We start from the raw sequence: 22,788 nt of genomic DNA, 5'->3' as shown, positions 1-22,788 counted from the left end.
TGGGAAGTACGCCTTGCTGCCTTGTAGTTAACCTCACCTGCTTAGTAAAGCAAAGATAAGCTAGGAGAAGATTTTGAATATTTCAAATACCAGGGCAAAGCTCTTAATTTAGCTTTGACTAGGGGAGTCTCTCCGTCATTTCTAATTACAAGCAATAAGATGTTACTCCTGAAGACTCTTCTAAGGTGAGTTGGTCTCTCCAAATGATGCTGTCTCCTTCAGAAAGGGGTCTAGCAGCAAGTCGGAAAAGGAAAGAATGAAAACTCCATTTGTCAGAGCACAGAGATGGCTCTATTCTGTGTGTCCATCCATTTTAGGTGGAAGCCTTTCACTGCTTGTGTGAGATCCYGATGGTTTTTCTTTAAAGATTACTGAAGTACTAAGCCTAAAACTCTTTCCTAAACAGTCTAATTGTGTGAGATGTAAAAATGGGCTGGAAATAAATTTATTTTGTATACTCAGTACACAAAGATCAAGGTCTTGAAAAATTGTTAATGGMGTATAAAGGGCTAACGGTATGAACAAGCCTCAGGCCCTGTATATCTTCCTCATTCCCTTTACTTTCATCTCCCCTCCCCCATTAATTTTGATTTTACATTTATGAGGATCTGAAAATAGTCTAATTCTTTTCTATCTGGTTTGGGCCTATCTTTACCAGCTGGTAAATAGGAAATGTTCACCGTAGGAAGCCAATACTCTGCAGAGTGTAAACAGATGGAATCAATATAAAGTGACAAGTTAGACTGTGCTACTGAGAATACAGAGCCAAAACTAAGAGCATAACAGTCACGATACTTATTTTGTTCCAATTCATTTGGTACTGAATAGCACTTCATACATGCACAGCTGTGTCCTTCCGTTTTTTTACTTTCTTTCTTCTGCTTTGATGATGACAATTTCAAAGAAAAACTTTAATTAAAGATTTTACACAAAATGGCCCAAAGTAGAATATAGAGAAAATGAGCATTGATGTGTTTATAGCAAGAGAAGAATATTTTTCTTGCATGTATTTTCTTTCTTTATTTYTCTTAACAAAACAAACAAAATATGATGCATATATCTCTCTGGGTGCAATATGCTCGACGGATAGATCTTTGCAGACTGAAGTCTCCCATGTGGTGATAAGGCATCTCTCCCGACTCTAAAAGCTTCCCCCACCCTCTTCTTCCACTGATGCCTCTTACAGTAGAGAGCTGCGAAGGACAAGAAGTCAAAGGGGACATCTCTGCATGGGGGTGCTAGCTGAAGGGAAGGAATGAAAGGCARCCCAAAAGCAGCTGCCACGGTGTGCTGAGATCGACTGTGGAAGCAAAGCGATGGAGGGTCTTCCTTTCCCTCCCTCAGCCATTTGTCAGCTCCTCTTCTCTCCAGAAGGGTATTTTGGAGCCCCCATGATGTGGGATCCAAGACCCAGGCCCTTCAGGAACAGCAACTGGGGCAGTGAGCTTCCAAGGTCTCCCGTATTGCTGACTTTGCCTTGAAAGCACATCTGACTTGCAGTCCTCGTGCCAGAGAGGGTGCCAGGTGCTACCACATGGGTTTTTCATTGCTAATTTATGCATTTTTGACATATTTTCACAAAAAAAAAAAAAAAGGAGGAAGGCAGCATGTTTTACCACTGTGTCCCCAACGTACTCCTTATAGCATATTTCTGTAGAATATATCATTGCCACCATGGAAATTTTACTATTTTTGCTTTTTTTTTTTTTTGGCAAGCCGTGATCTACAGATTTCCCATATGTTGTTTATTAGGGTGACAGAACAACGCTAATGAGGGGCCGCCACTGCGAGTYTGAACACACAGATTTTGCTTCTGATCCTCGTGTCGAGGGCAAGCAGCTTTTTGTCTTTTTCCCCCCCCTTTTTTTTTTCTGTGCAGAAGGACGGCTGGGTCTGCTGCCTTCTCCCCCGCCGCGCTGGGCAAACTGGCTCAGCCCAGCTGGGTCCGGAGGGCAGCCGCTGCCGCCGCATCCCGCCTGCCGCCCTCCGTGGGAAGCACCGTTCCTCKAAGCCATCCTGCGAGGGATGTTGTCTCTCCAACTCAGTCAATGCAGTAAAGAGATGTTGTTTTAGACAGGATTCCCGATTTGGGGTCAACAGGAAGGCATGAAACCCCTTTCCAGATCTCCACTCCTGCCAAGTATCTGCAGCCAGCGGGCAGGCTTGGTGGAGGCTGGGAGAGGGAGGCAGCCCGGGACCCAGGCAGGCCCCTGCAAGCCGAGATCTAGGAGCCCTGCAGGTGTCGAGGGAAGTGCCTCGGTCTATAGCAGTTGGCAACTGCACTGCTAGCGATAGGAGCTTCAGCAATACGTGGCAGGAAATCTTTTTCAATGAACTGCAGTCTGTATAAGAGTCTGTTTGGAGGTCCCTGCTGTTAACAGTATCTGCAGAGGACGTGTTTTCAATGCATACCCTTTGTGCTTCTAAAGTATAAGAAAATACTTTTAAATATTCATCCCCTCCCTGCTTTCTGAGGGATCTCCGAGTACTTCACATGCATAAATGCTGTTGAAACACAGGCACAGCTGGCACGTATCRGTGACAACAGAGGACATTATGCCAAAGACACTATGGCGAGGCCCTGCAGTTGCTRAAAGTGCTGGGATATCCTTGCCACTTGGGGGAACAACCAGGAATGTCGTTTCTAATGCCTGTGCTGAAAGATTTGATAGCATAATCTGGTTGGTGCTTGGGTTATCTAACCTGTAAGGACGACTGGTCATGCCCAACTGACAGAAAAATGCAAGTGCCAGRTATCCCAGAAGCCAAACCTGTGCTTTACCCAGGAGATGGGAGAAATTAATCAGTGCTGCATTTCTGTCTTTGTGGAAAGCATGGAGTTACAGTGGAAACATTTTGCCACTCATGGCAAGAGAGAAATTCTAGTCTGATTTGGTGAAATTTAATCCTTTTGGATTCAAATTTGGCAGGGGGACTACCAGGCTTGCCATCTCCAACCTTTTGTTGAAAACAAATCAGACACGGAATGTTAACTCCATTGAAGTCCTGACTTCCCAGGGACCAGGGTTTCCTCCCCTGACTCTCCCTCCTCGTTACTCCTGGCAGCACAGCAGAGCACACACAGCCGAGCTGGAGTTAATCGTGGCTTTGCAATGAGTGAGCAAGCAGCAGTGGCACTGGCCTTATTGCTGCGGCTGTTAGGTGAGCCAGGAAGAGCACAGCCTGACTTTCAATTCCCAGGTTGTATTTGCAGCAGCGACAATGGCAAGGAGTGATATTTTAAAACAAGACTTTCTGAGCAAATTCAGCACAGACAGAATAATCGTGTAACTCCTCAAAATTACATTTTTTGACAGTTTTCTCTCCAGAAATTTGCTTTAAGGTCCAGTTTGGGAGGTTTTTAGCAGACTTGGAGAAGGGAGTTACAATTGCTGAAATGAATGAAATTTCAAATGAATGCAATTCATTAATTTGTCCCCTGTATACTTTCTTGATCAACCTGCTCGTCTGCTTTGTTTTGTTATTTATTTTTAATGAAGGGAAAAAAAGAATGATTCATATTTAGATAATTAACAAGTGATTAACGGATATTCTGAAAGACACTTACAAAATGTGGACCTGCCATGATCTTTGATACTTGGTTTCTAGAAAATACCTAGGTTTCAGTCACTGAAGGAAGAACATTCCTTATCTTCTGTTTAATATTTGAATTGTATCTGAAATTCATTGCTTTGCCTTAAAGAGTCTTCAAGTTTACCAGTGCCCTTCGAAAAGAAAATTGCCGTAGACATTCAATAAATGCAAAATACTCATTTCTCATGGAGTGTTGTTGTTACATTTCCTACCATGCCAGGAAAGGTTATTCTGTATTACTGAAGTAGRTATAAAATGGCATGGTGTATTATATATTAGCCTTGCTTTCCGGTGCTTGCACGTGTGTCAGTTATGCCAGTATTAGTTTCCTGTTTATTGAAATCCCCTGTAATTTGTAGATTGCGAAGAATGTGAAAAGCATTATCAGGAGCTGCAGACTCTTTGACTACAACCGTTCAGGACAGATAAAGAGGAACACGCTAAGGCATATCCTTGAGATCACCTGCTTTAGGATGAAGGACTCAGAATTTGAAAAGTAAGTAAAAATGTGGGAGAATACTACTAAATGACAGGGCCTTTGTGGTCTTCTGAATGACACAGGCTGGGGTGTGCTTGCAGGAGGCTAATTTGCCACTTTATCTGTCGTATGCAAGTTGTAGCCTTCAGCCTTTCTAACTAAATGAATGCAACAGTATATAAGGATAAAAGTGACTAATTCCTTTCAGGAGGAAGGAGTTCTGTGTCAGAATTTAAGCTTCAGTCAGCTTGATTTTCAGCGGTGGGGCAGTAGTGGTGGTAAAGGTCGTGGAACATCTGGGCCTCCTTGAAATACTATTCCAAGCAAATCCAAGTYCAAGTTCAGGGTCCAAGTGGAGAAGACAACATGTGTGTGCAGGACACAGACCTGATCTCTGGGTCAAGAGCCTCTCCTGCCCTTCACAGGGATTTGAAACAGTTGGGTTTTGTGTGGAAAGAGGCTTCTCACTCTTGCTGAGATCAGTGAGTGATGAAAGCTGAGAGCTACTGCCCCTCAGCAGAAGATGCTGATAACCAGGTGCATAGTGAAATCTTGCCTTTGGAAAAGGGAGCAGCTCTGATCCACTCGCCTTCATGCGTTTGCTGAATCTCTGCAGGTATTTGGAATATTTTTTTTTACCCCYGTGGTAAGAGAATGCTGTTCTTTGAAATAAAAGGATAGCATGGCACACCTTCACATCTTGTGCACCTTGAAGCTATGAACAGGCAACTCTTGCATGAAGGATGCTGTGATCTGCTTCCCTTCCCCATAGCATGATTTTTGCATAAAATAATACAATACTGCAATAATAAAATAGTAGTGATATGGGAACTCAGAGTCTGCCTTCAGGATGGTAAAGCCAGAAAGTTAGGGGCCAAATAATCCAGGTCTGGCACTTGATTTAATGCAGAACTTAGACATACCTCTAGCCTTTTTGGACTGAAGTCCATGATGCTGTATAGGAGGGCTTGCCTCCTCCAAGAGGTGATGTGAAGTTGTTAGAGTATGTGGAAACCAGGTTGCTCTGCTTCTTCAGTGCTAAGTATTATTGATGTTAGGAGGCGTGTGATACTTCAAAAACTACGGATCCAGGGCCATGCTGGCTTTTACTGATGGAAATGCGTAGCAGAGCCTGCTCTTGGAGCACAGAAGTGGGAATGGGAAGTAGCCAGAGCTTTAATTGCTCTAGAAGATTCAGGCAGCAGCACGGCCCAAGCCTGAGAGAGAAGGGGAGTAAATATCCAAAGAGTGTGATGTGGAGATCTTCCAAAAATAGTTGCCAATGGGTTTCTCTGAGGTTGTGCCTTCATGGTGAAGCCTCTGTGAGCTGATAACAACAAACTACAGGGAGATCAGCTACCAATCTCCCTGAAGCAGCATGAGCCAAACTCTATACAGCTCATTTCCCAAGGAAACCTACTGTCATTTAAACATTAAATACTTCCTATGGGTATAGATTATCTGAAATCCATCAGGAAATAATATTAAAGAAAGTGTTTCCTGGGTAGGAACCTTAGGAAAATGAAGCAAATTGCTTTATTGTTTGAGGACTTCTGTTTGGATTTTTGGTTTGATTGTATTTTTTCTTTTTATTGTAAACAACTTCCAAAATAATTCTAGGCCATTCTTATTGTCTGACTACACTATTTCACTATGTGTGTATTTTCTGTATGGGAGACTATCCAGAATTACATCTCAGCAAAACCAATTAAATAATTTGGTATGAGCAATTATAGAACAGAAGCAATACTCTTCCAACACAGACAATCAAAAAAACAAAATGATACTTTATTTGACAATAAACCTTGTGTTTGGCATTGCAATCTGAAAGGTAATAAATCTATAAAAAATGTTACTATGTCTCAAAAGTACTAAATAATAAAAAAAAATTATTTGGGGGATTTAAAGCTCTAAAATGATATTTACCTGATAAAACTTAGAAGCTTAGCAAAATAATGGTACAGTCACCTGTGTATGAAACAATGAATATCAGAAATAGTGCAGACATAAAATATAACCTATTTTTCTTACTAATGGAATATCACAAATACTACTGTGATATTTTTTGAAGAACCCTATTAAAAATGAAGGTGTTTGACTATAGTCAAACTCTACCTGAATTTCATGCTATGGATAGAATATAAAGTCACTGAAAGTGTATTCTACTCTCAAAGTAAGAGAACAAGATCATTAATGCTAATAATACATTTAAGGAAGGATTTTAATGCCCTAGTCAAAGGAATAAAGGCTTTGTCTTTGCAAGTACTGTTAAAATCATGGGTCAAATTTACTTCTGTRCTAGTAATTTTGCACTGATCCAGTTAAATCTCAAGGACAACATAAAACAGAGCAATGCACTGGCAGATCTGCTTTTCTGTCTGCACATTTATTAATGTACAAAGCCATATTTCTTGTAATCATCATACCCTAAAAGAATATTGTCCAAGTGAGAGCCTTAGGTCCTATTAACCATTTTTTTTTTTGTGTGTGTGTGATAGTTGGTTGAGGACACATGGGAAATTCAAGAAATTCCAATCTAAAAGTCCTTCACTATCTTTCAAGTATATTTTTGCCTTTCTCTGAATTCCTAGCAAATTGTGCAACTGTTATACTTTCTTTTTCACATGCTGGGGAGCTTATTGATTCACTTGACCATTCCAAAAATCGGTACTGCTGAGAGTGTGGCAAGGGCTGAGAAACATGAAAAATCTAAAGCAAATGGCAAACAATCTAAGTAAACTGTGACAGATTTTTGTTTCTCACATGGAATATTTCTGTTTCTCACATGGAATATTTAGATTCTCTGAATTATCATCCAAGAAGTTCCCTGACAAGAATCTGTACCATCGTATGACAAAAATGGATTTTTTCGCATACTGGGGTGAGATAAGCAGGCAGGCCAAGTAAATGCTAACAGGCATTTTAGGCTTCTTGGATGTATCTATGCCTTTTTTTCCCACTCAGCTCTCACCTTTGTTTATACCTAATTTGTTTATTCAAAAGCATGGATTATAGCAGAGGATGGGAGTATTCTGAAGCCAGCAACCTGAAACATGAATATAATCAGAAGAAAATTAATAATCTTCTATTTTGAGTTTTCCAGTGATGTTTCTTTAAATCTAAAAAAGTTCTGTGTTTCACAGCTCTGGGCCCAGGGAGATTGGTTGCTAAACTATCCCAAGTTTGCTCAACTATCCCAAGTTTCTTTGGACAATATAGCTTCAATATATGAGCTTGTGGCTGTGATCACAGCTTGTGGCTGTGAAAGAAAGCAATATTGATGCTTGGACAAAGCTCTACTGCCACTTTTCTTCCTGATGCCCCTTCACAGTGTGACCTCCTGAATTTACTTCCACTTCTGGACTCTGCAGCTGTTTCAGATTCAAGCACATTTGCTGTGGATGGATTAACAAATACTTTTTTTGCAAAATGACTCTGTTATGGGGGYCACAATCTGGGACACAATGTCAGGTCTCCCAATGAACATTGATAGACTTTGGACTAGCCCCACAATTCTTAAGAGAGGCCTAACAGTTCTGGAACCCAGTCTTGGCTAGAAAGAAGCAAACCCCTTGCAGATGGACCTCCCATCGAAAAGACTTATATGATTATGTGAAAAATGTCTCTCTCAGGTCTTGAGCTTTCAGACTTCCACAGTTAGGCAGTCTTGCTCATCTAATCCTAATGATGATTCAGGTTTCGATCCAGTGCCAATTTGCCAATTTTGTGAGAAACAATACCCATGAAATACACATACATATGYGTATATACGGGTGTATATACAAAAATAGGAAATAAGTGTGCACATGTATGTGTTTATTTATAAATGCACACACACCTATTTCCTTAACAATCCCAATGATATCTTGAATTCATTACAAGCACGTAATTACAAACCCTCACTGTTAGACAAATGGCTGCAAATGTAGGAATAAAATTATTGGATTTCTCCCTGTATGTGACAACTGCAATTAATTTAAAAGTCAAGGGAAAGAAAAGGGATATGGCAGCAATTTCTAAGTATTGAACTTAAAAGATTTTTCTTAAAAGTCACATGCTCAAGATGAAGCTGTCCCTAGACACCCTTAATGTACTCATGTGGCAGTTATGCAGCAAATAACTCAAAGTTATTTTCTTTGGCAGCAATTTCAGAGCAAATCTTTGTGTAAAGAATGATTTCTTTTTCTTGAACAATGGACTGGTTTCATGAAAAGTAGAATGAATACATTTGTTTGGTTTTGAATTTTAACAATTAAAGAGTATTTCTATGCATTAAAATAGAAAGTAATAAAATGATAAATAGTTGTACTTATAATTAGCATATTTTGACACTCAGGAAACCAGAACCCTTTTCTGTACTTATTACATGKGAATTATTTCAACCTTTTCAAAATTACTAATTAAAAAAAAGAAAAAGAGTGATTCTTGAGAATATAAACTAAAATTAAAAGCAAACTAAACCTTTAAAATGTATAGAACAATATTACTTTCCTTATGGACCTTTGTGTAATAATCTTTCCAGCAATGAGATATGTGCCTTCTAGCTTTTAATGAGAACCTGGGCAAAGATCTCCCATTATGTGTCTAGGTTATCCAGCTGCACTCATGTCACTGATTCAAGGATATTTTGTCTGAATAGGAATGGATGCTTCAGCCTATCAGAGCCAAAATTAGCATTAAAATTAAATGCGTCTTGGGCCATGTGCTCAGAAAGAATATGTGCATTCAAGAACAGGACCTCAGGATGGATTAGATCCAGTGTCCCGTGATGAATGTATTTTCCTTGATTTCAACTGGGATCAATTCAGTGGTTCCATCGTGTGGGTACAGAGGAAACAGTGGTCAGTCATGAGCAGGAATTGAATATAAAGAGTTAAGAGATTTTTTTTTCCATATGACAACTAATGAATTAATTTACATTATATAAACAGAGAAATAAAGAGAAAAGTCATGGGAAAACATAGGGAAGTTGTTCGACGGCACGAAGGGCAGGGTAATCCAAAGGCTAGGCACCCTCTCTAATAACTGGAAAAAGATCAGCATCTCCAAAGAGCAATGCAGATGAGGACAATAGTTTGGGATGTCTGATTCAGCCCCTGGTACTGCTTACTTCCCTCCTTCCTTTTATATAGAAGGATAAAAGAGATTGCTGTCAATGTTTAAAGCTAGTTTTGGGGAATAACGTCACTGTTCAACACATTTAGAAAAGCAAATTAGTCATTGTGATGGTTAGGATCACTAATTTGTATTTTAAGTCATATTAACATAGGTTACTCAAGAATGATGCTACGCAGTTTGTGTTCTCATTATATGCCCAGGTGAGGGCAACAGCAAAACACCTTTTTATCATGATAAAAAGGCCAAATTTTGGTGGCTGCTGCAAAGAACAATTCAATCTCCATGTATTATATGCACATCCCAATCGTATCCTATCCATAATTGTATCCTTCTTTAAGGATGTGCAAAACATGGTTATTGCGTATTCATGGGGATTTTGTGTCCTGTGTAAGAAGCTGGACTATAAAGAAGTGCTGGCAAAATGCAATTTCCAACAATTTTTGCAATTAGTTCTGTATTTCTATTTCTTTATCAAATGGGATTGACTTTCCAGCCCTGATACATGCAGATCCATAATAAGCCATTTTGTTCAGAACAGCAGAAATTGCCTGGGAGTAGTAATAGAAAGTTTCTAAGGGAAGCAGCTTTTCATGTGCTAGAAAATGGAGTACTCCCATCAGTTGCTGAAAACTGTCACTAATGTAGGATAATGATGGAAGAACGTTTCTTTCCTGTATTAAGGCCACAGTAATTTGTGTGTATCTGTTTTTTTGGTTGTGTGTTGGGTATTTTAGTAGATCAAAAATGGAGCTGTAGACAGGGAAGAATTTTAGATACTCCTAAAATGTGCCAAAGTGTCATTTCTGGTGCTGAGGTGTACTATTAACCTGATCTTTCTCATGGCATTTTTGTAAAATAGAACTGTCAGTGTTCAAATAATCCAATCACACAAATGTTTTTAAAGTATTCCTTTTATTTTGAATGTATGCATAAAAAGTTTCTTCAAACTGGAAGTGACTCTATGCATTTTATTATGTGTGTTTCTATCACACTTCACAGATGTCAAAGTACTGTCTATGTATTCATTCTCTATTTCCATATGTACAACTCACAGCTAAAATAATCTTCATCCCTTTAAAATTTCCTTGAAAATAAATTCACAGATAATCCCCACCCGTTGATAAGACATAAAGAAAGACTTGAGGGTGAAATAGGACGTGGAGGAATTGCTGAGGAGAAGTGAACTCCTCCATGAATTATACATATCGACAGCTTACAAGTATCAAAACAAAGGGATGTGGTTTACTGTGATAACCAACAAAGCCTCGTGGGTAGAGCAGCATTTTCATTACAGTTTATAGGTGGGAAACTGAGGCAAGAGGCATGTCAGTGACTTCTGTGATGAATACTGTGATCAGGAATTGCTGTTTTTTGGTACCTCACAAAAGCGATTGAATTACAATGATCTTGACAGCTACTCATTACTTCCCAGCCTGTCACACAACTCGAAGAGCAGAGAGGAGAACGGGATGTTACAGCACAACAGTGCTTACTTGTCCCAAATGGAATTTGCCTGATGATTAACCAGATTCTCTTCTCTTTATGCCCTAAATGGTCCCATAAATGGCAAGCAGAATTTGGCATTCCTTGATAATGTGAGTAGTGGATTATAAATGGGTTCTAAAGGRCTTAAATGTTGTTTAATTCTTGATATCACAATGAGATGCCAAGAATGTACTGAAATCTTTTGAAAAGAAAATACAGAAAATCAGATGTRATCAAGGTTCTGATCATGCATATACTTACCTATGTACTTACATTAGGCATGAGAATGCTCCAGTTGGCATCAGCAAAGAGAAATAAGTGACACGCAAGGATTTGCAGGCTTTGTGGTCACACTGAAATGACYTGCTGTCCACAAATAGACCAGGCTGAAAAAGATGCAGTAGATGAGATATCCTTTCTCCAAGGTACAATATTCATTAGAAAGGGAAGATATTTCAAGGCRCTAATCACTTCAACGGGGCAATCCCACTTCCTTGCACTACTCGGACAGAACTTGGATTTATGTGACCTGAATTACCTCCACTAATCTCAAGAGCTGCTGGTGGTTGACTAGAGAGGCAGCCGTGGAGGCTGGCGTTACCCTGTGTGAACATCTCCTCTGCTTCTGCAATGCCAGGTCCTACCAACATAAGCTCATTTTGAATATAACTTGAGTATTTTATTTTCATAGTCAAAATATATGATAAAAATATTCAAAAGAATATTAAAAAGCCTACTGCAGACGTAGAGATTTTAGAACACATGCCAGCTATAATGGTGGCCAGTGAAGTGTTCGATAATGTTGTTATGGACTTCGGAAATAGAACAATAAATACTATGCCAAATATTAGTCTTACTAAGTAATAATCACTTTTTTAAAATTAATTTTTGGTCAAAAATTTAGACTGTTGGATGATTTACTGATGTGGTAAGAAGTTTAAACTTCCACTCATAGTCTACCACTATGAGACTCTGAAAGGGTTAATGTCCTCGTATGGAAAAACTACTGAGCAGAGGTAGGAGGTACTTGTATTTTCCTGTATTGGCAAAGTTAAAAGCAGAACACAGCCTCACAACAGGTGCTGTCGTGCTCAGAATGTTGGAAAATTGTGTGGAAAAACGCCACATTTTAGGGATAGTCATGATTCTAGGGAGACTGTGAAGACTTTAGATTTAGTGGTAGCAGTTGTTCTCTTTAGTCTTTGAAAAAGGAGTTTAAGAGGTGAATACATCATCTCGTGTAGTATCTTCACTAGCTAGACAAGTTGAATGAACAAATAAAGTGCCAGTTTAGCTGTTATTTAGCTTGATGAACAAATTACTCAAGAGTAGCTAGATGCATTTTTGTCAGGCATGCTTTGTTCAAACACAAGTTTTATTTTACAGAGACACAAACTGTGGGAGTAAATCCAGAGAGAGGAAGTTGGGGGAAAATTATTTGCCTKTTTTAAACAAGATGTTCTAACACTGCCATTTTAGCTGTAGACTAACGGACCCATTTTCTACAACAGCATTTTAACTTTCATTTTGAAAATCACATCTTTCTAGGTTTCATGATTAGAAGATAAATTATAAACATGAGTCACAGCAGTGCTGTCTGGAGGGGATTGCAGATATAGCCCTGGGTAGTTTGTGATAAACCGGACCTGAATTCTGTAACAAACTGTTATTCCGGTAGGTGACAATTGCCTATTTTTACAAGCAATTGACTAAAATCTGAGGATGGCAATTGTCAGCAATATTATCAACTTCACTGCAGATTAGAGGAAATATCTAGAAAATAAGCACTTGCAACCAGAGATTAATTTCCAAGCTGTGAAAATTAATACCATGTGGAAATGAGTTCTAATTGCAAACTTCACATTTAATCCAAATGAAGCTGCTGCAAAATTTCCAGGCTGTTGTAAAACCCAGGCAACTTGTTATAGTGTTTAGGTATGGTTTATCATAAGTTCCCATGGAATTTGTTTAAGAATGTCATAATATTCTTATAAAAAAGAAAAACTTCTCTGTGCAGATCCATTAAAATTCATGTTCATGTAGATGGCCAACCAAATGGCACTGTATTTAGGATTTGAATGATATTATGCAGACAGCTCACATCCTATAGACATAATCTTGGACAGAGGAAGGAAGCCAGAAAAGAATGTAATGGGAATGTAGAAAAAAAAATCATTTATTGCTAGTTTGTTCTTTACATTCTTTTGAATATAACTTTTCTAACTTTTTGCTGCACTTCAYTACCAACAGGATCTGGGATAGTAATTTTCTGTAAAAATGTCTTGTTTTCCAGACTGTGGAACCGTTATTGTGTTAGAGATTCCAATGTTATTGATTATAATTTTTTTCTGAAGAATTTTGGCTTGAATGCAGATACAGTTAAGGAAAAGAGTACAGAAAACCAAGTTCCAGGTATGTGTTCAGAAAACAATTGAAAATTTCAGGAAATTTGAGGTATTTTCGTCTTTCCAGTGATATCAAGTGTACTTCAGTAGTTCAGTTGCCGAAAAAGTGGAGTTAATGAAGAGATTTAGCCCTGTRCACAGATGCAAAAGGTTACGTTTGAAATGTTATACAGAAAAAATCTGCCGGCTTGACACAACATGTGAATGTGCAGACTCACAGAGGTATGAGTTTAACTGCATTTAAGCCCATAAAGAATTACCTGCACTTTGAAGACTAAAGAGCGTAAGCTATAATTTGAGCCTATTAGCTTCAAAATCTGTCTATTTCTATTTCTATTACTCAAACTTTAACACTTCGTGAAGGGAATTACAACAGAATCAACTAATCCATACTGGTCTATAAAAGAGAAACCAGCAGTCCAGAAGTCTGAATTTTGATTATCCATTTCCTGGTGAAAAAACCTTTCCTTGGATGGCAGGAGTTGTGCTTGAAACCGCTTTAAAGCGGATGGCCTGAGGTTCAAAACTCCAGAGTGCTGCCAGTTCACACTGGCTTCAGTTGGATTAGGGAAAGCCAATCTGTTTTAAAATCATGAAGTTTTTTTTAAGGTACTTCACCTTCTCACCATTTTAAATGACTGCTGTGTGACTCTATAGAGGTTCGTGAGCTTATGAAGTACCATCCAAGATCATGCAGGCACAATCAGTGAAAGCCAATATAATTACCCAAAATAGAGTTTATTTCCTTGTGGGCTACTGACATTCTTGAGGAATAATCTTATTACATTTGGCTCCTTCTCCTCCTTTGCAGTTCCTAGAACTGTGCTTGATTAAAACCCAGAATTAAYGCAGCTAATTAGCATGGCCTGGGACAAAACCTCCCCGCTCCTCCTGCCAGAAATTCCTCTGATGTTCAGGACTTTACACAGCAACTGGCACCTCACAGTGGCCTCTGGGTCATCTGCCATTGCGAGGGGATGCTGCAGCCCTGTCTTACTCTGCACCTCACAGTTTCTTGAATTCAGTTTCATTTCACCTCCTGTCATCTGCTTTCCATGCACTTTGAGACATGGAGCTTTGTCCATGTGGAACATTTATCAAAAGACTTCTAAGCAGCACCCTTTTAAAGCAGCACCTGTTTAAAAAAAGATTTCCAAACCATACAGCTAAATCAGTGGTTTAAAAATCATGCAGCCAAAGCCTCTGTGACACATTTCTGAGGTACAAAGCTGTGTGATGCTTGTTTAATAAACACATTACTAAACTGAATAAGGCAGTTTTAGATGGAATTGAGATTCACACGCACAAGAAAATGTGTAAGTTAAAATAATTAAATAATTAAATAATTAAAATAATTAAAAACATAGCTCTAGTTAAATAGGAAAGTGTTATCTAGGAAGATGTGGCTTCTTCTGCAGCATGCCTTAAGGGCAGAGTAGTCATCTGGTATCCTTGCCCATAGTGAACGGAATTTTGTTTCTTGTGCCATTCCTTTGTGCAGAAGGTTCTCAGACTCCTTGGATCTTGCCCAGTGTCCTGGTTGCTGCTATGCTGCAAATTAAATAGACCACCTCCACAGCAGTGTCCTTACCTTAAGGACGGTACCTGCCAACAGCACATGGAATAGAGCCCATGCAACAAACCAGCATCATGGAATGAGCTTCTCATTTCCACTGAAAGAGCTATTCCACAGAATATCTTCTTCTTGTGGCTAGGCAATCACTGAGGAGGGATATTTTACTCATAGTAACTAGAAGCTCTTCCAAGGATGGTGGGAGCTAAGAAAGGACAGTAAAGTAGGTGTATATGAAGGAAATGGAAAAGAGCCTTTCCGAGGTTAGTAGATATGTTTATTATCCACACTCTGTAAGTTATTGTAAGTTATTTTAAGCCTGTAAGTTATTAGATATTTTAATTTTATTTTTGAAGCTGACTGTCCCATGTAGACCCTTTTAAAACCAATTTTACTTAACAACAGCACTAATCTGCCAGAAGATAAAAGAAAAAGARCAGAAACAGCAAAAGCTTCTACAGCCGTCGTCAGCAGAGCGAGCTGTGGCAGAGCGCAGCCTGGACGGCACTGCGAGAGCGTTTAGAGACAAGGTAAGAGAGTGCACTTGATGTCCTGAAATGCTTCCCCAGATGGAGAGGCTGAGCCAGGCATCACGGAAAGAGGAAATTCCCGGGTTTGGAGACTAGCTTCTCTCACGGAGAAATTTCATGCTAAGTCTTGTTTACTTTTAAAGCCAGATAGCAGAAATGGCAGTGGCGTTTTTGCACTTTCCAGTCTTGTTTTATTAGATCCAGGACATTAAAACTCCATATTCCTAAGGCTAATAGAAAATGGTAGCAACCTGAAGCTTGATGGCTAAGGTGTTTCGTAGTGGGAATTATTAGATTTCCCTGTCAGAGCAAAGTAATTAATGACTAACTCCATATAATGAATAGTTATCATTGTCTGACAGTAATTTTCCCACCTGCATGAAACATATTCTTAGCGAGTGAATTCTGATACAGAAACATTTTTTTTATATATGTGGTGGCAAGCTTAGAGAAGAGATTGAAACTGGAAGAGGCATGGCAAATGACTGTCCATGTACCCTTAGATGTGATCTTACCAAGGACAGTTGAGGACTATGATGGGAGAACCCAATGGTTGCTGCCCTACCTATGTTCTACCTGCTCTGTGGGAAGTTGAAGGAAAACAAAATTTTCCAACAGTAATTCATACATTTATTTAATGTCATGAGATTCTTCTCTCTCTAAGTAGGCAGAAGCTGAGGCTCCTGAACTGCATATTTTAGTACACAGATACACAGACCAGTAACTCTTCTTTCCTAGCCCTGAAAAGACAGGAAAGGARGAACGCACAAGGTTTCAGGGGCATTGACATCTTGACCCTTTTTTCCTTTTTTAGATCTTTGATAGGGAAGCTAAAACCCGAAATGGAAGCAGAGCACAGCTCGCCCTTAAAGTCCTTGATGTTTATTTTGGGCTTTCTAAAATCTCTCTATACATTATCTTCACTCAGTGGTTTCTGCAGTTTTGAATAAACAGTAATCAGCTCAGAAGCAGATGGGGTACTTGTCAAAAAATGGGAGGGGAAGGTAAGAAAAGCCTCAGGGATGCTTGCTGTATTCAACAACCCAGTGTGAACTAACATTTCAGAAAAACAAACCAGTCTTCCTATTGTTTCATGAGCCTTATCAAAATCTGCAGTAAGTCAACTTTCAGGCATTTTCCAAGTCCCGTAAGCAAAGGCACTTCCACATAGCTGCTTTGCAACAGCCCGTGAATTAAAAAAACAACTGAAGAAATGTGTAATATGTTTAAACAGCAGCTACATTAACTATTCCATTTCTCCTAACATTTCCAGCATTCCTTGTGCCAACGACCCATTTTAATAAGGAGAACTTTGACATGAAGTTATGCAATGGGTGGTTTTAAAGTTATATTAAGAAAGATGTTATCAAGCGGGCCGATCCACCAAGTATTTTTAGCTCTGAATTTTGAGGTAGAGTTATTATCTGAGAAACTTGTCTGACTTGTCATTAGAGAGTCTGTGATTGGGAATACTGTTTTGTAGTGAGCTTATTAATTAAACATCTGACGGTCAGAGCATGCCACAGTAACCTGTTTGATCAGTTCACAGAGAAGAACATTTGAAAAGGCCTCGTAAAAAATGCATTATTATTTTAAAAGCTTCATGAGCTTGATTTTTCTGAGCAAAACACTATAAATTGTATTCATTACAGCTGTGTTCAGCCTATCAGGACATTGAAAAAGCCTTCAGAGCAATTGATGTCAGTCAGAGTGGATTTGTATCTTTAGATTGCTTGAAGTCAGTCATAAATGACTTTATATTTCCTTTACCAAGTGAAACTTTTCAAGAGCTAATGAATAGGTAAGAATCATATTATTTTCTTAGGGGACATTTTTTAGCTTTGCTGTCTCATAACTTCATTATTGATTTTGTGACTGCCATCATTAATGTATCTCACTTGTGTCTATGTTGCCGTGTGTAAAGCACAGTATGTAAAAGCTGATAGAAATGTGTAAAAAAGACACATTTTGAGCAGTAAGTTTTATAGTTTTAATGGAATAACAACTTCAAGTTGCTGTTTTCTTAGTTCTTTTGGTTCAGAAATTCATACTTAGTCTCTTAAAGGGAGAATTAATCCTCTTCCAAACAAGTGAACAATGATACAGCATGGTGGGAATTAGCTAGAACAGCTTCACTCTTGGCGCTCTCTTTGCTCAGTGACAGGGTAACTCTATAAGGATGGCTCTTTTAAAGATGCTTCTGTGGCAAGAAACAAGTAGGACTAAACTCAATGAACAAGCCCTAACCCTAACCATTAACCCTAATCTTACCCTTAACCCTATCTAACTCTAACCCCAGCACTAACCTTATCTAATCCTAACCATAAAACCTAACCCTAATCCCCAACCTGAACCCAGACCCTAGCCCTAACCTTAACCCTAACCCCATCTAACCCTAATCCTAACTCTAACTCTTAACCCAGACCTTAACCCTAACCCTMACCCTCACCCTAACCCAATGAACAAATATAAGCTRGGAGCTTTTGCTCTGCCTGGGTAACAGTTATTCACTGAAAAACACAATTGAGTATACTTGTGAGCTGCACAATTAACTAATTTCATCCCTGGAAATTTGAATTTAAACTGTAGTAGACAAAGAATTAGGGTGTTGACATTGTAAATGTTTGTATAAAAACAAACTGTGAGGGTAGATATTGTCATGTGAACTCTAAGCCTCAAATCAATATACTAGTTTACCTTAATCAGGCATCTGATTGAAGTATTATGACCAAAACTCAGGTCAGCTTTTGGGTGATACAGGATATAAAAGACAAATTAATAGAAAGTATTTTCAGGCCTGGCTCCAAGGATCTGAGCAGACCTCTGTTAAGGTTACAGGACATTTTCCAGGATGTCTTGTTTCCTGGACATGATTTGAACTTAAGCAGACTAACTTTGTAAACTCATATTTCCTTTCTAAAGCAAAAATATCATAGGAGTGGATGCTTTTGTGGCTTTTGGTTAAACCTAGACTGGGCTTTTTCAAGCCTAATCTTTTATCCTCAGAAACCAAAAGCTKTGAGAAGAAAACTGCCAGAATATACTTTATACTTGTTGGCAACTGTGCTAAGGGCATATGGCCAGTCAAAGAGAGAGGAAGAAAAAGCTTTCTAAAGCTTTCTAAAGCTTAGAAAGCATTTTTACTCTAGAATACTGCTTGAACTCACAACAATAGGCCAGGCACCCAAATCCTACAACGGGAGGGAGGCAATAAACCTATCATGTATTTCTATTTAAGGATTCCACAACTTAGTGTGTGCATATTTAAATTGTTTGAAATAGAATCAGTAGAATCATCCATGAAAATAATCAGTTGATTTTTTTATATGCACTAGTTAGCTTTAAAGACCTCTCTGCAGATAGATATTTTACAGCAGCAGGTGCTATATGAGAGTATCATCTGCAGTAACCATATTGCTTTGTGCATTCAGTGGATAAATCTGATTTGCCTCTAGTCATTCACAGTGTGATATAACAATGATCAACTATTACTTTGTCAAAAAATTGCTATTATAGTTTTTTTTCCTTCAATTCACGTTGCTTGATAGTTTAAATCTTAAAGTAAATCTTGCTCTTAAGAGCAGTTGCATAGTGAAAAGGTTTCTGTGTGTTTTTCTACTGGAGCTTTCTCTAACTTTTGAAAAATATGGTGGCATTTTAATAATGCTGTAAACCGAAATGTGCAAGCCTATATTTCTTAGGTGATATTTCTCAGCTGATGTAARTCAAAAGATCCACCAGCTGAATAGAACAACAACAAAAGTTTCTTATAGTTCTCTCGTTCTAATAATGATGTGGCATCATTGTAGCTGATAATAAATATAATAATAATTGACGGGCAAGGGATGTGATTTCAAGATTTTAAATTTTATATTTAAATAATATGGCATGTGATGTGGCAGAGCGCTATTTTTAAGAAATAATACATGACAGCATTTTATGCTTGTTTGACATATTTACATCTCATGGGCTTCTGTTATGAAATTCGGGGTTTACTGAAGTTGATGCAGTTTTGCCCTAGACATCAGTTAGGATTTTATCCCTGACTGGTTTAGGACCAGATTACCCCAGCATTTATCTCTCAGTCTATGTSCCTGCTGCAGCAAGATCAAGTGCATCAGAGCAGACCACGGCTGTGTACTTCATTCAAAGGACATCACTCATCTGAGTTCCAAATTCCCTGAATTCCAGCATTTCCATTCGTGAAAATTCTCTCATTGTGGACTCTCATCAAGGAGTTGTATAAACTGAAGGAATGAATTACACCACACTACAGCATTCCCATACTGGAGATATTCTGTTTGGGTTTGGAGCACTGCTGAGCGTTGTGTCCTTTCACAGGTTTGGGCATGTGAGGGTAAGTTGAGGGAGCAGGTCACACATGACCGCTATGAAGTCTGTCCCTAAGGGTGGCCTCTTCTTATGTGGTCTCCTTTTCTGGTGACTTCTCAGACTTCTGTTTGGTGGCCTCCATTTGGAGTATAACATCATAGTGCTCTCTCGGTTGGGACTTTGGTGAAAGTAGTTCAGAGTGAAAACTGAGGATGGTTGTCAGCAGCAGAGGCAGTTTTAAACCTTTTTTGTTGCCGTTGTGTTTGTTGCCATCATGTTTGATTTATGCAACACTAAGGCATTGCTGGTTAATTGAACAGGCTGCCCAGAGAGGTTGTGTAGTCTCCTTCTCTGGAGATCTTCCAAACCTGCCCTGTGCCCCGTGCTCTAGGTGTGCCTGCTTGAGCAAGGGGGATTGGACTGGATGATCTCTAGAGGTCCCTTCCAACCTTGAACATTCTGTGATTTTGTGATTCGGTAATTTTTTTTTTTCTGTATGTACTGTGGTATCAGTCAACTTTTTTGGAAGTGTACTCCTTTCTACATGACTAGATGTATCCTTCAAAAAAAAAAAATTTTTTTTTATTTACTTTAATGAGTTACCTGGCATATTATAGTACACAAAATTCTAAATTAGCACCCACAGAATGTAATTTTTCCTGGCCAATGTCACCGCAAAGTGTAATGACCAGCCTTCACACACCAGCATCTGCATTTCTTCCCAAGTTCACTTCAGCATTTTGGCAGTGGTGTTTGCCAAAACCTGTGTGGAGGCCGAGGAGGCTTCTGAGGAAGGAGGTGGACACCAAAGGAYTGATGCAGCTTTGTCTGCTTGCTCATTTTCAGTGCAGAGTTGCACTCTGCAGCAGGATTCAATGATTTAGTAGACCATAGGCATTGGAGTGGGAAGGAATCTCAGCTGGGGGCTCGAAATAACAGTTGTTATCTGGGCCTTAATTTTAAAGATCATCTGTTGTTTCCTACTGTTTGTTTCATACTCACTCATCCAAGACAATAATCAGATAAAAAATATTTCTCCTTCCCACATTTTTTTTTTTTTAATAAGCTATCTCTCAGTAGTATTGTTGGCAGAGCCCTTCCTGCAGGGAGGGGAATGGCTGCCCTGGAGAGATGTAAACACCAGCACTCTCTCTACTTTCTTTTCCCTTGATCCTGTGGTGCTTGGCTCTTCCCAGCCCATTCTGGTGCTCCACACTGTTTGTGCAGTCTAAGATGCTCTGCCCATGAGCTGCTCCACTGTGGTCCTTGAGCGCTGCTCCTAGGCAGGAGTGTTGGAAGAAGTCAGGCTCCATATCGCAGCAGAAAGTGCTCGGTGCTCTCAGGTGTTGGTAGGCCCGGGGGGAACGCTGTGATTCTTGTGACTTCGGGGGTTTGCTTTATTGGCTGAGCTTGAGAAACTGCTGTGAGGTCCAAAGATTGGAGGGTTTTTTGGTAATAAATCCAAGAACTCTTATATACCTCTGACTGCATATGCTAATTTTTTAGATTTGTCCTATGTATCTGGGATTAGCAGACGCTGTAAACACCATCTGCCACCATTTTAGGGAGCATTAGGAATCAGAAAWGCTTTTCAGGGATGACTAGAGTAGCAAGTTGGCCTGTTCCTAACAATATGGGAGATCACCATCTGAAGCAGGGCATGTTTGGCCACACTCACTCGGGCCACATTGTTGTACCATTGAAACTGAATAGGCGATAAGCCAATGACTTGGGGTGAACGGGGTCACTGGATCTGGTCTCTATTGCTTTTAATTACTCATGCCATGTGATACTAACTTCCCCAGTTACCCTCCTCCTTTTTTTTTTTTTTTTTTTTTTTTTTTTTTTTTTTTTTTTTTTTTTTTTTTTTTTTTTTTTTTTTTTTTTTTTTTTTAACACCATTTAATATTTCCAGGGCTTTCAGAATTCAGTAGAATAGATAGAACCAGAATTATAAGATAAAAAAAGCCCCACACTATTTGCCTCAATTAGTTTCTCTTCTGTTACGTGTAAATAATGAGAAAGGATGCATTACATACAATCTCACTGTAGACATCTGTAACGTGAACATCTACATCTGAATTGCTCCTTCTAGACTCTATTTTATAATCACTGGAGAGAAACAATGGGCAGGATACATCTAAGCAGTTTTAGATGTCTGCTTTAGGTGAGATGATTCCTGCCCTGAAAGTTCCTGTTTCTCCCCAATGACTATAAAGGGAAATTAAAGTGATTCACTCAGGTGCAGATGCATACATTTGGYTAGATGAATTCTCACTTAGAGTCTAGTTCTTCCATAGCTAGACATGTGGAACTGAGAAAATAAGTTGGCTCAGTTTACATATTTAGTAACAAAAACACAACTATGGAAGATTACTCTAATTATGAATGTTGCACACATTGACGCTATAGTGAAGTTGTAATGTTCTAATTTTCAGTACTTCTCTGAAAATATAGTGTTTTAAAAGAAAACCTTTAAAATTGTTTTACATCTTTTATTTATTTATTTATTTATTTAAATCAGATTTGGATTGAAAGCCACAGGTAAAATTGCTTGGCGACAGTTTTTAGAAAAATTCCATGATCCTGGGAACACCTTTGAAAACAGGCAGAAAATTCCCCCGAGAAAAAAGTATAAGTAAGTAGGCAGTTTCTTTTTTGTGCTAGTCTGAGTAACTTGTGGTATACATATTCATTGAAAACAAGAGCAATGTATTCACTGAATGAATTGATTAAATTCAGTTAAATAATCTTTTGGCATTGCTTTCTCTAAGTGCACACTCTTTTTATCCTATCAAACCTCGAGTCTTAATGAGGTGATTTATCCTTCCTGCTCTAAAAAGAAAACTTTGAGCAGAAAAAGGCGAGAGGTAGAAGTAGTGAAGTCTGTCTTTTTCCTGTTACAGAGTAAATCCRGTTAGAGGAGATGATGAAACTTTATCTGGTGACACTGTTCTTCAGAAGTTACGCAGATACATCCAAGAYGTTTGTCCCTCCCTAAAGCAGGCATTCCTGATGCTTGATGAAGTAAGAACAATTATTTTTAGATTTTGCCTTGGTTAATCAGTCTCACAGATGGGCGTTCATCTCTCATATCTGTTCTGAAGTTATCTGGTAGCTGCCAGCCCGTGTTTGGTGTTGTGTTACCTCAGAGAGTCCATATTGTGTTTTTTCTATTTTTTTTCTTTTTTCTTTTTTTTTTTTTTTTTAACTTAGATATGTGCAAACTGGGACTAAACATGTTTGTCCCTCCCTAAAGCAGGCATTCCTGAT

At 38.9% G+C, this 22,788-nt stretch overlaps 1 protein-coding gene across 1 annotated transcript in view; it reads left to right on the top strand.

Annotated features, from left to right (window-relative positions):
• The window catches only part of EFCAB6 (EF-hand calcium binding domain 6), a 100,727-nt gene that overhangs the window by 10,292 nt on the left and 67,647 nt on the right, over positions 1–22,788 (top strand). Inside the window, exons 6-11 of the mRNA XM_026054269.1 lie at positions 3,954–4,090; positions 12,969–13,087; positions 15,059–15,183; positions 16,836–16,984; positions 22,040–22,153; positions 22,422–22,542. Coding sequence (XP_025910054.1) covers positions 3,954–4,090; positions 12,969–13,087; positions 15,059–15,183; positions 16,836–16,984; positions 22,040–22,153; positions 22,422–22,542 — 765 coding nt within the window. The remainder of the gene's footprint in view (positions 1–3,953; positions 4,091–12,968; positions 13,088–15,058; positions 15,184–16,835; positions 16,985–22,039; positions 22,154–22,421; positions 22,543–22,788) is intronic.

This window comes from Nothoprocta perdicaria, unplaced genomic scaffold (genome assembly GCF_003342845.1).
Source record: "Nothoprocta perdicaria isolate Ctin4 unplaced genomic scaffold, notPer1 scaffold_120, whole genome shotgun sequence".
NCBI lineage: Eukaryota > Metazoa > Chordata > Aves > Tinamiformes > Tinamidae > Nothoprocta > Nothoprocta perdicaria.
The sequence above is the reverse complement of the archived record's forward strand: the minus strand, read 5'-3'. Positions and strand labels throughout refer to the sequence as shown.